Source organism: Oryza glaberrima, chromosome 6 (assembly GCF_000147395.1).
Source record: "Oryza glaberrima chromosome 6, OglaRS2, whole genome shotgun sequence".
Taxonomy (NCBI): Eukaryota; Viridiplantae; Streptophyta; class Magnoliopsida; order Poales; family Poaceae; genus Oryza; species Oryza glaberrima.
The window spans coordinates 19,442,242-19,454,453 of NC_068331.1; the positions used below are offsets into that span (position 1 = coordinate 19,442,242).

The following is a 12,212-nucleotide window of genomic DNA, read 5'->3' on the forward strand; positions in this document are numbered from 1 at the left end:
TCCCGAGCGAAAATTTATGGTCATTTTACTCTATGCTTTTCAGAAATTATGAAAAAATATCAAAATGTCTGAAAATATTTTGGAAATTCCAAAAATGGCTGCGAAACTGAGATTGGCTACTATAAATTTACGAACTTGTCCGAAAATTGCAGTCTTGGCCTCCAACGGCTAGTTTTGAGAGGCTCGGGTATATAAACTCCTCTAACTCTTCTTCGAGTGGCTACTATTCTTGGGCAATATTAGACACATCCAAAGCCAAATAGCCTTCCCCATTTCCCTACCTTTGTGGTGCCTCTTTGTAGTAGGATTTGAGAAGGGGAGAGAGTTGGATTGAGAGATTGAGAAGTTGAGCTAGTGAGCTTCACTCCATACTTTGAGCACACGAGTTCATAGCAAGCAAATCTTCAATTGTATTTGTTACTCTTGGGGACTAAGGTTTCCTAGAAGGCTAGGCGTCGCCGGTGAGCACCCAAGATTATGGTGTGCCTCAAAAAGTTTGTGAAGGCTTCGATTTCGCCTCCATAAGAGAAGAAATCAAGAGTGAAATCGAGAAGTACATGTGTGCAACCTCGTGAGGAAAGGGTTAAAATATACCTGGCCTTTGTGGCCCCTCAACGGAGACATAGAATCCATGGATCCAAACTTCGGGAAACAAATCAACGTGTCTCATCTCTTGGTTTGCTCGTTCTTGCCATCTCTCATATTGTGCTTAGCTTATTTTTACTCGATTTACTAGCGTGCTTAATTAATATAGTTGGTGACCTTATATCTTGCTTAGATACCTTGTTTGTCACCTTTCGATTCATATATATTTTATTTGTTCAAGCTACAAGTTCATAGCTAGTGTTTTATTTTGTTATCTGCCGAACTTTTCGGTTAAGACCAGAACTTCCAATCCCATACCGGAAGTTCCGATTTGAACCGAAAGTTCTTATCATTCTAATATGCTATGAAGTTGTGATCATTTTTGGGAACACCTATTCACCCCCTCTAGATGACATCAAGGTTCTTTCAATAACACATGGAATTAAAAAGTCAGTAGAAAAAATTCTAATAAACGCTTAAATGTGTGTAGAAATTGGGGATAATTGGAAGAATATATAGGACAATTACAAACTAACTAACTTTTGGGTCTAAAATACAAAAATTCGGCATAACCAATTCAACATTTCATAGCATAACAACTACTCCATCCGTCCCAAAATATAACAACTTTTAGCGCTTAGGATTTGTCCCAAAATATAACAACTTCGCCACCAACATTCTCTTCCCAACCAATCACAACGCTCCGCCATTCACTTTTCCCACCTACCTCCACTAACTCATCCAATCACAACCCTCCACCACTCACTTCTACCTACTCTTTTAATAACCGTGTCCAACTCTAAAACTTCTTATATTCTGGGACGGATAGAGTACAAATTAACATTACTTGCACATCACTACAATATTTTACATGAGCAACAAAATAACCCATTATCATAACAATAAATGTTCATAACTAAACATGAGCATATGTACTCACCTAACAAATAACATATCAACTCTACAAAACCATTTTCCGCAGGGGCGGACAATTTTCACTATGTGTGCACCCCTCAATACAAACTTAGGTACACGCATCAGCTTAAACTTGATCTAAAGTAGAGTAAATTAAGCAAGAGGCAACCTCCTCCATTTCGTTCTAGCTCTGCCCCTGATTTTTGACATCACTAGCAAACCATATTTCACCTATTTCACAAATATTCATATCTCAACAAACACCAATCATTCCCAATGTATTTGCCCTAATTCCAATACATTTTTTCTTTTTTCAAATTTCTTAATTATTTTTGGTTTTGCCCTCTTTGAAAAATTTTCTTAAACATATGCCACTACAAATCAAGAACTACATCCATGAGTTTTTTGATTTTTTTCGGAATTTTCAATTTGCTCAAATTTCATCTAAACCATTACCGTGCCCCGGTGATAAGCGCGGTAACCGCACGCGATAAGGTAAACCCTGCCACGAAGCACAAGACTTCAGCATATTGATATGGAAAAGTGACCTTAAGAAAATATATACAGTACTATGATGACCATATTTACCGTCATCTAAGTCGCCCTTCAATCAATGTGGATGAACCATTGAAGACACCAAAACATATCTACATTGTGAAGTAGTGAAAATGCTACTCCCTCCGTCCCAAAATAACTGTGTCCAACTCTAAAAATACTTATATTCTGGGGTCCCAAAATATAACAACTTTTAGCTCTCAAGATTTGTCCCAAAATATAACAACTTCTCCACCAATATTTTCTTCCCAACCAATCATAACTCTCCACCATACACTTTTCCCACCTACCTCCACTACTCAACTAATTACAACCCTCCACCATTCACTTCTACCTACTTTCTTAATAACTGTGTCCAACTCTAAAAATGCTTATATTCTGGTAGAGAGGGAGTATCAAAGACTGGGAACTAAGCTAAAGAGGATGCACAACACAACCAAGAATGGAGATCTTGTTGCTTATTTCTAAGAACCGCCCACGTGCCTATTATGTGCCCGTGCCATTGGCACGGCACACCTTGGTACCTCACTGGGTCGTGCCTGAGCCGAGGCATTAACACGTGGCTCGGCATGGCAAGGCCTATTCATGGGTCTAGGTTGCGCCATGTCGTGCGCACTATTTATCCACCACTACTAGAGTTACTCATTTTTCCCATTTTGGCCAAGCTCAGGCTACAAGGAACAGAAAAATTCAACTGCTACCATGCTATTGTCTTGTGTACCGAAGGGAAATGTCTTTTGCCTTTGGCATAGCATAGGTCGAAACATTTGTTTGAAAATTATCACTCCCGCCACCTTTGGCTGTCATGGTTCATTTGGTTTGAACTGCAGCAGGTGATATTCTGATTTTCCGTAACCACTTCACCTAGCCACTCTGGAGGCAGCTTCATTTCCCATTTTCCATCTCTTCCGTTCTGCCACTTTTCCTTTGGGTGACAACGGCGAACCGTGACGTACGGTTTTGGTCCACTTGTCCTTGTAACCGTCAAAAGTTACGGAATGGTATTTTTCCAACAAATTTCTTTACCTTGTGGTATACGTCGTACAATCTGAAGATTTTTCTAGTACTCCGTCTGTTTTATATTATAAGTCATTTAACATTTTTTAAGTCAAATTTCTTTAAATTTGACCAAGTTTATAAAAAAATATATTACTATTTTTAATATAAAACAAATATATTATCAAAATATATTTAGTGTTGAATTTAATGAACCTAATTTGGTGTGATAAATGTTACTAATTTTTTCTATAAATTTGATCAAACTAAAAAATTTTGATTGATAAAAAAATCAAACGACATTTAATATGAAGGAGAGGAATTACTATTTTCTGGTGCGAAGACAAGATTTTCGGTTCATCAATTTTTGAGGTAAGAGCATGACCAACAGTTTCATTATTTCCTTATTCTATTTCATATCGTCAAAATTTAGGAAGTTTTGGTCAAAAATCATATCCAACTCATTCTCCACTTTAAGGGAGCGATTTTTTTCCCAACCGCTCTCTCATGCGCACATGGAGAAAAAATCGCAAGATAAAGGAGGAGCTGGCCAGGCGCGATGTGTGTTTTGGGGAGGCGATCGGGAGGATGAGTAGAAGAACTAATTTGTTAAAGGGAGGGTCCACTTTTCATTGTAGGAAATCAATTTTAGGAAGATTAGTTTTCTCACTTCCTATATTCAGTTTAGGAGAAAAAAAATAGTTTTGAAAATTAATTACTGTCAATATCTTGGTGATGCTCTGACACCTCTCTAAAAATACAATGTAAAAGCTACACACCGTACACAAAATTTATTATTACGAACTTTTTACCATACTAGTACGCTTGAATCTAGCTTTTCTATAACTTCCAACAACCTCAATCAAATGATTCTGCCAGAAAGAATTCTGCAAGAGTTTTTTAAGTGATTATATTTTTTTTTTGGTCTGTTTGAAATGCTAGAGCCAGCACTTCAACAGAATCAAAATGCCGCGTTCCCGCACTTCCACTCTATACACTACGTGCTTGCCATGCCATCCTCCCAATTCGGAGCTCGATCGCCACCGCACGCGAATCCCACGAACACAAATCATGCTGCGCCCAACCTCCATATAGCGCGCGCAACCAAACCCCCCCATCACTTTCCCGCCACGTCCCCTGCGTGCCACATCGCGGCCGCTCTCCGCCGGCGCCGACGCGACGTCTCTGACTCCGAGGCACGCCGCCGGCCATCGATCAGGCCATGCCCGGCGACTCGGCGTCGTCGACGCTGCAGTACACGGGCATCGGCGCATTCGTCGCCATCGTCGGCATCGTCGTCCTGGCCGTCATCTTCTACACCCGTTCGTCCGCCCGTCACGCCGCCCCCGGCAGGGCGCCCGACGCGGTCACCGCGCTCCAGGGGCAGCAGCAGCAGCGCGGCCTCGGCCTCGGCCCCGACGACGTCTCCGTGCTCCCGACGTTCACGTACCACGCCGCCGCCACCGCCTCGCCCGGCCGATGCGGCCTGATCGGACGCGGGGACGCGAAGGCGGCGGCGGACTGCTGCGCCGTCTGCCTCGACGAGCTCGGCGAGGGCGCCGTCGTGCGCATGCTACCGTCGTGCAAGCACTACTTCCACGCCACCTGCGTCGACGTCTGGCTGCTGTCGCGGGCGACGTGCCCGGTGTGCCGGGGGAGCCCAGGGCAGGAGAAGGTCCGCCTCGGCCTCGCGTCCCTCTCACCGCCGCTGCCGCAGCTGCGCCGGTGCGCGCCGTCGCCGCCCAAGGAGGCCGCCGCCGCCGCCGCTGCCGATACGTCGAGAGCCAACGACGACGACTCCTCCGCAGCCGCGTCGAGGTCGCCATCCCCGATAAGATCGAGCACGCGTTTCGACCTCGCGGCCGCCGCCATTGACGCCGCCGCCCGTAGTCCGGCAATGTCGCCGTCGCCGACTCGCCCGTGGACTCCGGAGCGTGTGGCGCGGGTGTCAAGGTCACCGTCTCCCGTGACGACGACGGCGACGACCGATTTGCACGTGGTCGAAGTGTAGAGTACACGGAATGACGGAAGCGTACTAATTTACGCTTTCGCAAGAGGATGTCACATTATTGACTTTTCAGTTATTAAGATGTTTATAACCACGAAATTCATGTAAGCAAATGAGCCGATTGGCTCAAATGTGCATTCACCAATTTGACGCTGATATAAGAGGTTAGAAATAATACAAAAATTCATTTTTTTTTCTAATCTTGTTTGTTTGGTGTTCATGCTGCCGAAGGTGATCGTGACAACTTGATTCTTTCCTATACTTGACTGCTTATTGGTACGCAAGTGGACATTTGTCAGAACAGACTGACTTGTCATGTAGCCTACCCTTTGACTTTATTTACAAGACATTTTATGTTTTTTTTAGAACAGACATTTTAGGTTATCAACCCATTTCGACGATGCGCTAAAAAAGGCTTATTTTCATTTCAGCAATATTTTTTTTCTCTCAAGCACATGCTGCATCATCATTAAAAAGGAGGAATTAGGACAATATGGTACATGTCTATAAAAACGAAAGAAATAACAAATTTGATCCCTCAAGTTCAGCAAGGTTTTGAGCATGTTTAGAAAGCTTTTGGCAGCAATAGTTTCTCACAGAATTTCCAGCTGATAGAATTCCCCCAATCCGTCCCAAAAGAAAAATCAATCTATGTGTCAAGGTTTAAATCTAGGATTGGGGTATTTTTGGAACGAAGAGAGTACGTCAGAACCTAGAAAATTCAGCGTTTTAAATTCTTACAAGTTGGCTTCTTAGAATCTTCTCCTTTAGAGTCTTTTTTCGCTCCATATTATTTTTTATGTTCTAATTGCTGTGTTTCGTATTGTAAAAGTGTTTTAGGTTTGTTTTAAACCAAACTTCTTTAGATTTTATCAAATTTCTATTAGAAAATGATACCATTTTCAACCCAAAGCAAATAATTAAACATATATTCAATGTATTCAACAGTAAATTTAACGAAATTAATTTAATGTTATATATATGGGGAATTTGGAACCATGCCATTATAATTTTGTAAAGTTTGAGATATGCCATCGGTATCTCAATGACATGTAGGACCCACATGAGTCAATGACATGTGAGTCAGGATGGCATATCTCAAATTTTATAAAATTATAATGGCATGGTTCCAATTTTTCCTATATATATTGGTATGTTTTTTTATCAACTTCAGAAAACTTAATTAAGTTTAACTTAGAACGATATTAAACACCTTACATATCTTGAATTAATGGATGGGCCAAGTTCCATTCAGAGATTAATTATAAGAAAAACACAAAAGCCCACTTCATGAGAAGATATGCATGAGGATGTTTAGTATTTGTCGGTGATATGGGCCCAGGGGTACCCACGTTAGGGGGAAGGAGCGGAGGAGACCATTCCCCCTAGCCACCTGTAAGTAGCCGAGAGGCGCCCCGCATCCACCTAGGGGCCTCGGGGTACCCCGTCGCACCCCTCGGGCCCGAGGGGTTGCGCCACCCCGAGGCCCCCGCTGAGCTGCCACGTGGCGGCTAGGCGGGCAGAGGAGGGGGCGCCACTGGCGCGTTTACGGACGGCGTCCCAACCACCCACGCCGCATTCAATGCGGCATGGTTGGTCGTGCGACGCCGCCCAAGCGATTGACGTGCGTCAATCGCTTGGACCAGTCTGTGACCGGTGGCAGATGGATGGGATGGGTGGCAGCGCACCCACGCCCCGCCCTGTGTCAGGCGGCGTGGGGGCAAGTATGCCCCGTCCCATCAGCCGTTAGGGCTCAGCACGCACGTCCAGTGCGCTCCCGGTATCATGAGCCCACAAAAGTCTTCAAGGCTTAATGAGGGAATGACGGGGGATGTCTCCCGTGTCAGATGGGAGACGGCGTTGGGACCCACCTCGGAGCAAACGGCCATGTTGCTTTTGGTCTAAGGCATGAGCGGGACCAGAACCCGAGGAAGAGAGACCCCCCTCTAGGAAGGGTGAGACGAATAGAGGCGGTGCATGTGGTATCCCCTTGAATTATAAAAGAAGGACCTTACCCGCCGAGCAAAGACGGCGACTTTCGAGAACTTGAACTCTAGGGCAAGCACAGTTAGGTTTTCCCAGGAGCCCAAGATTTCTTGTAAGAACTCGAGCATAGTTCCACACACACAGGAGTAGGGTATTACGCTTCCGAGCAGCCCGAGCCTGTATAATCTCTGGCCTCACTCCCGATCACTTTCGACCACCATAACCAAATCCTCAGCTAAGGTCAGCTCTTGATCACTCATGCCTTATCCCCTAGTCGAACTCACAAAGGGGGGTCTCACGTCCTCCCGCTAGAGAGGGTTACTCCTCGACAGTATTATAAGAGGAGACATTCTTAAAAAGAACAGTGCTCTTCTAACCACTTGAGACATGTGTGGTGGAAAGAACTAAAGAAACACACGCGCTTGTTCACCTCACCTCGTCTGGCAGTGCATGTACATGATAAGTGTGTGAATGATTCATCAAAATTGGCTCCTAATCCTTGGGCAGACACGGTTTCCTTTTGCGATTTTGTTTTCTAGCAAAATTCGGTATGTCTTTTGCAGTTTTGTTTCGCTGTAAAATTCGGTGTTTGTTTTTTGAAACACACCAAATAATCCAGTGCGTGGAGTGGAGTGGAGTCCGTATAGGTTATGCACAACTTATCCAGTTTGATTACACGTTGTGGAGATCGTGCAGGCATCTTGATCACGTATTCTGTTATCTCTATATAAACCAAGCCATCATCTCCTTTCAAGACAGTGAAAAGCAATCTAGGATTTGCTTCCTCCTCTATGTTGCATTGTCGCTCGTAGTCTATTCCGTCCTGCTTGCTGACATGCACCGACTATCGGTAGAGCTAGTTTTCGGAACCTTCGCCTTCGACCTCCTACACCGAGAGAAGGCGGCGTTTTTAGCAAGCGCTTCGCACGACATCTCACTAGTCTTCCATAACGCTTGTCTTCCTCTATGCTCTGGATGCGCACCAATGACAACATCTGACACCGTGTGTTGTTCCTGCGGTGCATGCTACTCCTCGTCAACCCGATTCACAGCACAACCACGATCCTCGGTACGTATTCATCATGTTTCGCCTATTTGATATGTTCATGTTTTACTATCTAGTTTACATACTTAGATCGTATGATGTGGTTCTACTAGTATTTACAAGTTTAATGTTATGATTAATTTATGAAATAAACTAAATTTATATGTTCTTTTATTTCCATCGACATATGGAATGTTTGCCCCCATTTACCTTCACCTGAGTCAAACCACACAGCACAAGTGAATGCAAGGAGTGGATATATGGTGGGTGGGCTAGCATGATGAGGTAAGTCAAACCGGCTTTTCACTCTTTTTTACTACTAGCTGATCAGGGAGCATAGTTGATTTCTCAAAGAGAGTTCACCATCAAAGTTGGCATACGGTTGCCTTGCAAAGATGGCACTTTAGATGTGCCCCAGGGCCACTTTGCGCCAAGGGCAAACTAGCTTGGAGGACCAAGATAGACTAAGGCCTTGTTTAGTTAGGCAAATTTTTTAGGTTTTATTGTTACATCGGATATACAGACACATATTTGAAGTATTAAACGTAGTCTAATAACAAAACAAATTATAGATTTCGCCAGGAAAATGCGAGATGAATTTATTAAGCCTAATTAATCCGTCATTAGCAAATGTTTACTGTAGCACCACATTAGCAAATCATGGCGTGATTAGGCTTAAAAGATTTGTCTCGCAATTTACACACAATCTGCGTAATTGATTTTTTTTCCTACATTTAATATTCCATGCATGTGTCCAAACATTCGATGTGGCAGCGTGAAAATTTTTGTTTTGGGAACTAAACAAAGCCTAAATTAAATGTCATGAACCAGGCTGCGTTCAAATGTGAGGAGCTTTTTCATTGCACGTAAAACCAGATGAACCATTAGCATATGATTAATTAATTATTAATTATTATAAACTTAGAAAATATATTTATTTAATTTTAAAAAGATATTTTATTTTAAAAAATCGTAACGTTTATCAGTTCGAGAATATGCTCACTAAAAATATACAAACCATATATATATTGCAAAACTAAAAACTACAATTTGATAAAATCCACGTCACCATATCTTGTAGAAAACGAGTCCTTTAAATACTTTATGCTTTTTTAAAGTAAATTGGCATTTGCTTCTAATACACATAGGAGACTGTCCAAAAAGCTCGAGGCTGGCAAACTGCTCGAGCTCAACTTGTCCTAGGCTCGATTCGAGCTCGGCTCGAGCTCCAAACGAGCTGAGCCTGAGCCTCTCCCAAAGCTCGTGAGCTTTGTCGAGCTGAGATCGAGCTTCTAACGAGCCTAGCTAGTAATATATGAGTTTTGTTGTTATTTAATTAATTAGGATATCAAATATGTTATTTGTATATCTTGTATTGGTATTATATATTTACTTTATTCTTTTTTCCTCTGCTATTAATACGATGAACGAGAAACTAATTATGTTTTAAAGATTATCCTTGAAATATGCATTGTTCTACTTTAAAAACCTAGGCAGGCGAGCTCGCTCGATCTCGGCTCGTTGACAGCCCTAAGCACATGGGTAAAATGATATTCTTGCCCTCTTCCTGATTAGGTAAACATTAGATAAGACTGCTTTAGCCTATGATAGAGTAATAATGATTGTCCTGTATGTGTACTACTTTGTCCGCTATTCTAATGCACTCGTAATCTTGCTGTCTCTGCTTCGTTGCTGCCATCCTATCTTAAGTCCTATCCTAGGCTCCTAGACATGGTTGGGGTAGTGGGCCAGAATATTTATGCTTTTCTGGAAAATTTTATATGGAATATTGTCCATATTTGATTATTTTCAACGTTACTCCTCTAGTGCCTAGGATGTTCTAATTGCAAATGTTTTTAGTATTTCCAGTTCTCGATGATGTCACTGTCTTAATTGTCCCAAAATATATTTTACAAAATGATACGTGCATCTGTTGGTTGCGAAGTTGACCTCAGCCTTATATTTGATCCCTATCCAGGCATTCACCAGCATATGTCAAGCAACTCGCAATTTCACAATGATAAAGTCACCAATCAACCATGACTAACAAAATGCACAAAATCACCACCGAATGATTTGAATTCAAGCATGACCAGATAATCTAATAGATGAAATTTATTTAAACAATACCACTACCCAGCAACCCAATCCAACACGAAATTATCACAAAACGATGTCCTAAAAAAAATATAATAATCCTTCTAACCAATCAAATACTAATACTCCATGGCGTGGCGTCTCATCATGTCATCGATAGATCATCCAAGCCCAGCTTAGCTTAGCTTAGCTAGCGACCCAACTGAAAAAACCCTATCATGCGCGAAGCATGCATGCCTCGATCGATCTCGCACAATCGCTTTCGTGTGCACATATAAATCTCACGTCAACCACCCTCTTCTCCTCGATCGATCGAATGGTTGGTTCGGTTTGGTTTTGATTGATCGATATTGCTTTTGTTTACCATTGCCATGTCCTTGAAACCGGGTGGTGTTCTTGGTCGCCGCCATGTCCTCGCCGCCGTCTGATCCGAGCTCCGGTGGTGGCGATGGCGGCTCGGCCGTGCCGGGGACGGCGAGCTCCAACTTCACGCTGCTGTACATCATCATCGCCGTCCTCGTCGGCGTGATCCTGTACATGGCGATCCGGTACGGCCGGTCGGTGATGTCGGAGTGGCGCCATCTGCAGGCCGGCGGCGGCGGCGGCGAGCCGCGCGCCGCGCTGCTCGGGCTGAGCTCGGACGACATCGACGCGCTCCCCACGTTCACGTACCGGGCGCGCGGGGCGGCGGCGTCGCCGCTGGTCGGCGGCGGCGGGAGGAGGGGCGGCGGCAGCGGCAAGGGGAAGGGGGCGACGACGGTGGTGGTGGAGTGCGTGGTGTGCCTGCAGGAGCTCGCCGACGGCGACGTGGTGCGCGTGCTGCCGGCGTGCAGGCACTTCTTCCACGGCGGCTGCATCGACCTCTGGCTGCGCGCCCACTCCACGTGCCCGGTGTGCCGCGCGCACCCGGAGCCCGACGGCGTGCGGCTCAGCGACGTCGTGGCCGTGTCGCCGCCGCTGCCGCAGCTGCGCCGGTGCGGCCTGTCGCCGGAGCGGCCCACGGCGGCGTCGCGCGCCCTGGCGGACATCCTGGCACGTTCTCCATTGAGGGGCAACACCACCTCGACGACGACGACCACCACCACCGGCGGAACGTCGTCGAAGTCGCCGTCGTCACCGGTTCAAGCGGCGATCATCAACTACGTGCAGGCCTCACGTTCGCCGTCTCCGACGGCGTACCACAGCCTGAACGAGCGGTGGCCGAGCTCGCCGACGCCGGTTGTGGTTGTGCGGTCGAAGTCGCCGTCGCCGTCGTCGCCACCGATAGGTGGTCTGAGTCTGCAGACGACGACGGCGGCGGCGGCGAGAGGCGTCGGCGTGGTGGAAGGGGTGGATGCAGGTGCAACCACGTCGGCGTCGGCGTCGGCGCCAACGCAGGTGGTGGCGCTGTCAAGGGAAGGTGGTGGTTCGCGGTCCAAGTCGCCGTCGCCGGTGCCACATTAATAACGAGGCTGCAGAAGAGACGCCAGGATAAGGCTATAGCTTGACAGGCAATTTGATTCTCTCTTCCTTTTTTTTTTGTGTATGTCTCTTGTATAGCTTGTGGGCTTAGATTTGCTCCTTGATCACATTGTCTTGACACGAAGAATGTGTGTATTTTGATAGAACGGAAATGACAAAGTCCTGCCAAGCAGGGGTTCTCAACATTAAGGGCCCTTTAAATCAAAAGATTTATCGAGAAATTTCATTGGATTAAAATCCTATAGGAATTTTTTCCTATTTAGCCATTTTATTCGAAGGATTGGACTTTTCCAAATCCTATACAATTCCTATGAAATGACTTATTGCATATGTTTTAGAGGAAATTTAGCAAGAGGTCTAACCTTTTAGAAAAATTTCTTTGAGTCTATTTCATTTGATTCATGCATCTTTACTATAGCCTAAACAAATGATCATTCATATGTTTTTCTGTGTTTTACAATCACCTGTTTTACACTTGCATTTCTGTATCATGTGTTTTTTATATTCCTACAATTCAAAGGGGCCCTAATCAGTTTTTGTGTTTTCCATAAAATCACCAGTTGT

At 44.7% G+C, this 12,212-nt stretch overlaps 2 protein-coding genes across 2 annotated transcripts; both read left to right on the forward strand.

Moving 5' to 3' along the window:
• The first annotated feature begins 4,189 nt into the window (after positions 1–4,189).
• On the forward strand, positions 4,190–5,215 carry LOC127775401 (RING-H2 finger protein ATL65-like). The gene has a single exon (XM_052301643.1). It carries the CDS (start codon positions 4,274–4,276, stop codon positions 5,060–5,062), a length of 789 nt encoding a protein of 262 aa, XP_052157603.1. The 5' UTR covers positions 4,190–4,273; the 3' UTR covers positions 5,063–5,215.
• Positions 5,216–10,362: 5,147 nt separating this feature from the next.
• On the forward strand, positions 10,363–11,922 carry LOC127776047 (E3 ubiquitin-protein ligase EL5-like). Its single transcript, XM_052302362.1, has one exon. The coding sequence runs from the start codon at positions 10,596–10,598 to the stop codon at positions 11,628–11,630; it is 1,035 nt and encodes a 344-aa protein (XP_052158322.1). The 5' UTR covers positions 10,363–10,595; the 3' UTR covers positions 11,631–11,922.
• Positions 11,923–12,212: the final 290 nt, after the last annotated feature.

Excerpts from the sequence above, each read along its gene's own strand:
- LOC127775401 (XM_052301643.1), top strand. The coding sequence starts at position 4,274 with ATGCCCGGCGACTCGGCGTCGTCGACGCTGCAGTACACGGGCATCGGC.
- LOC127776047 (XM_052302362.1), top strand. The coding sequence starts at position 10,596 with ATGTCCTCGCCGCCGTCTGATCCGAGCTCCGGTGGTGGCGATGGCGGC.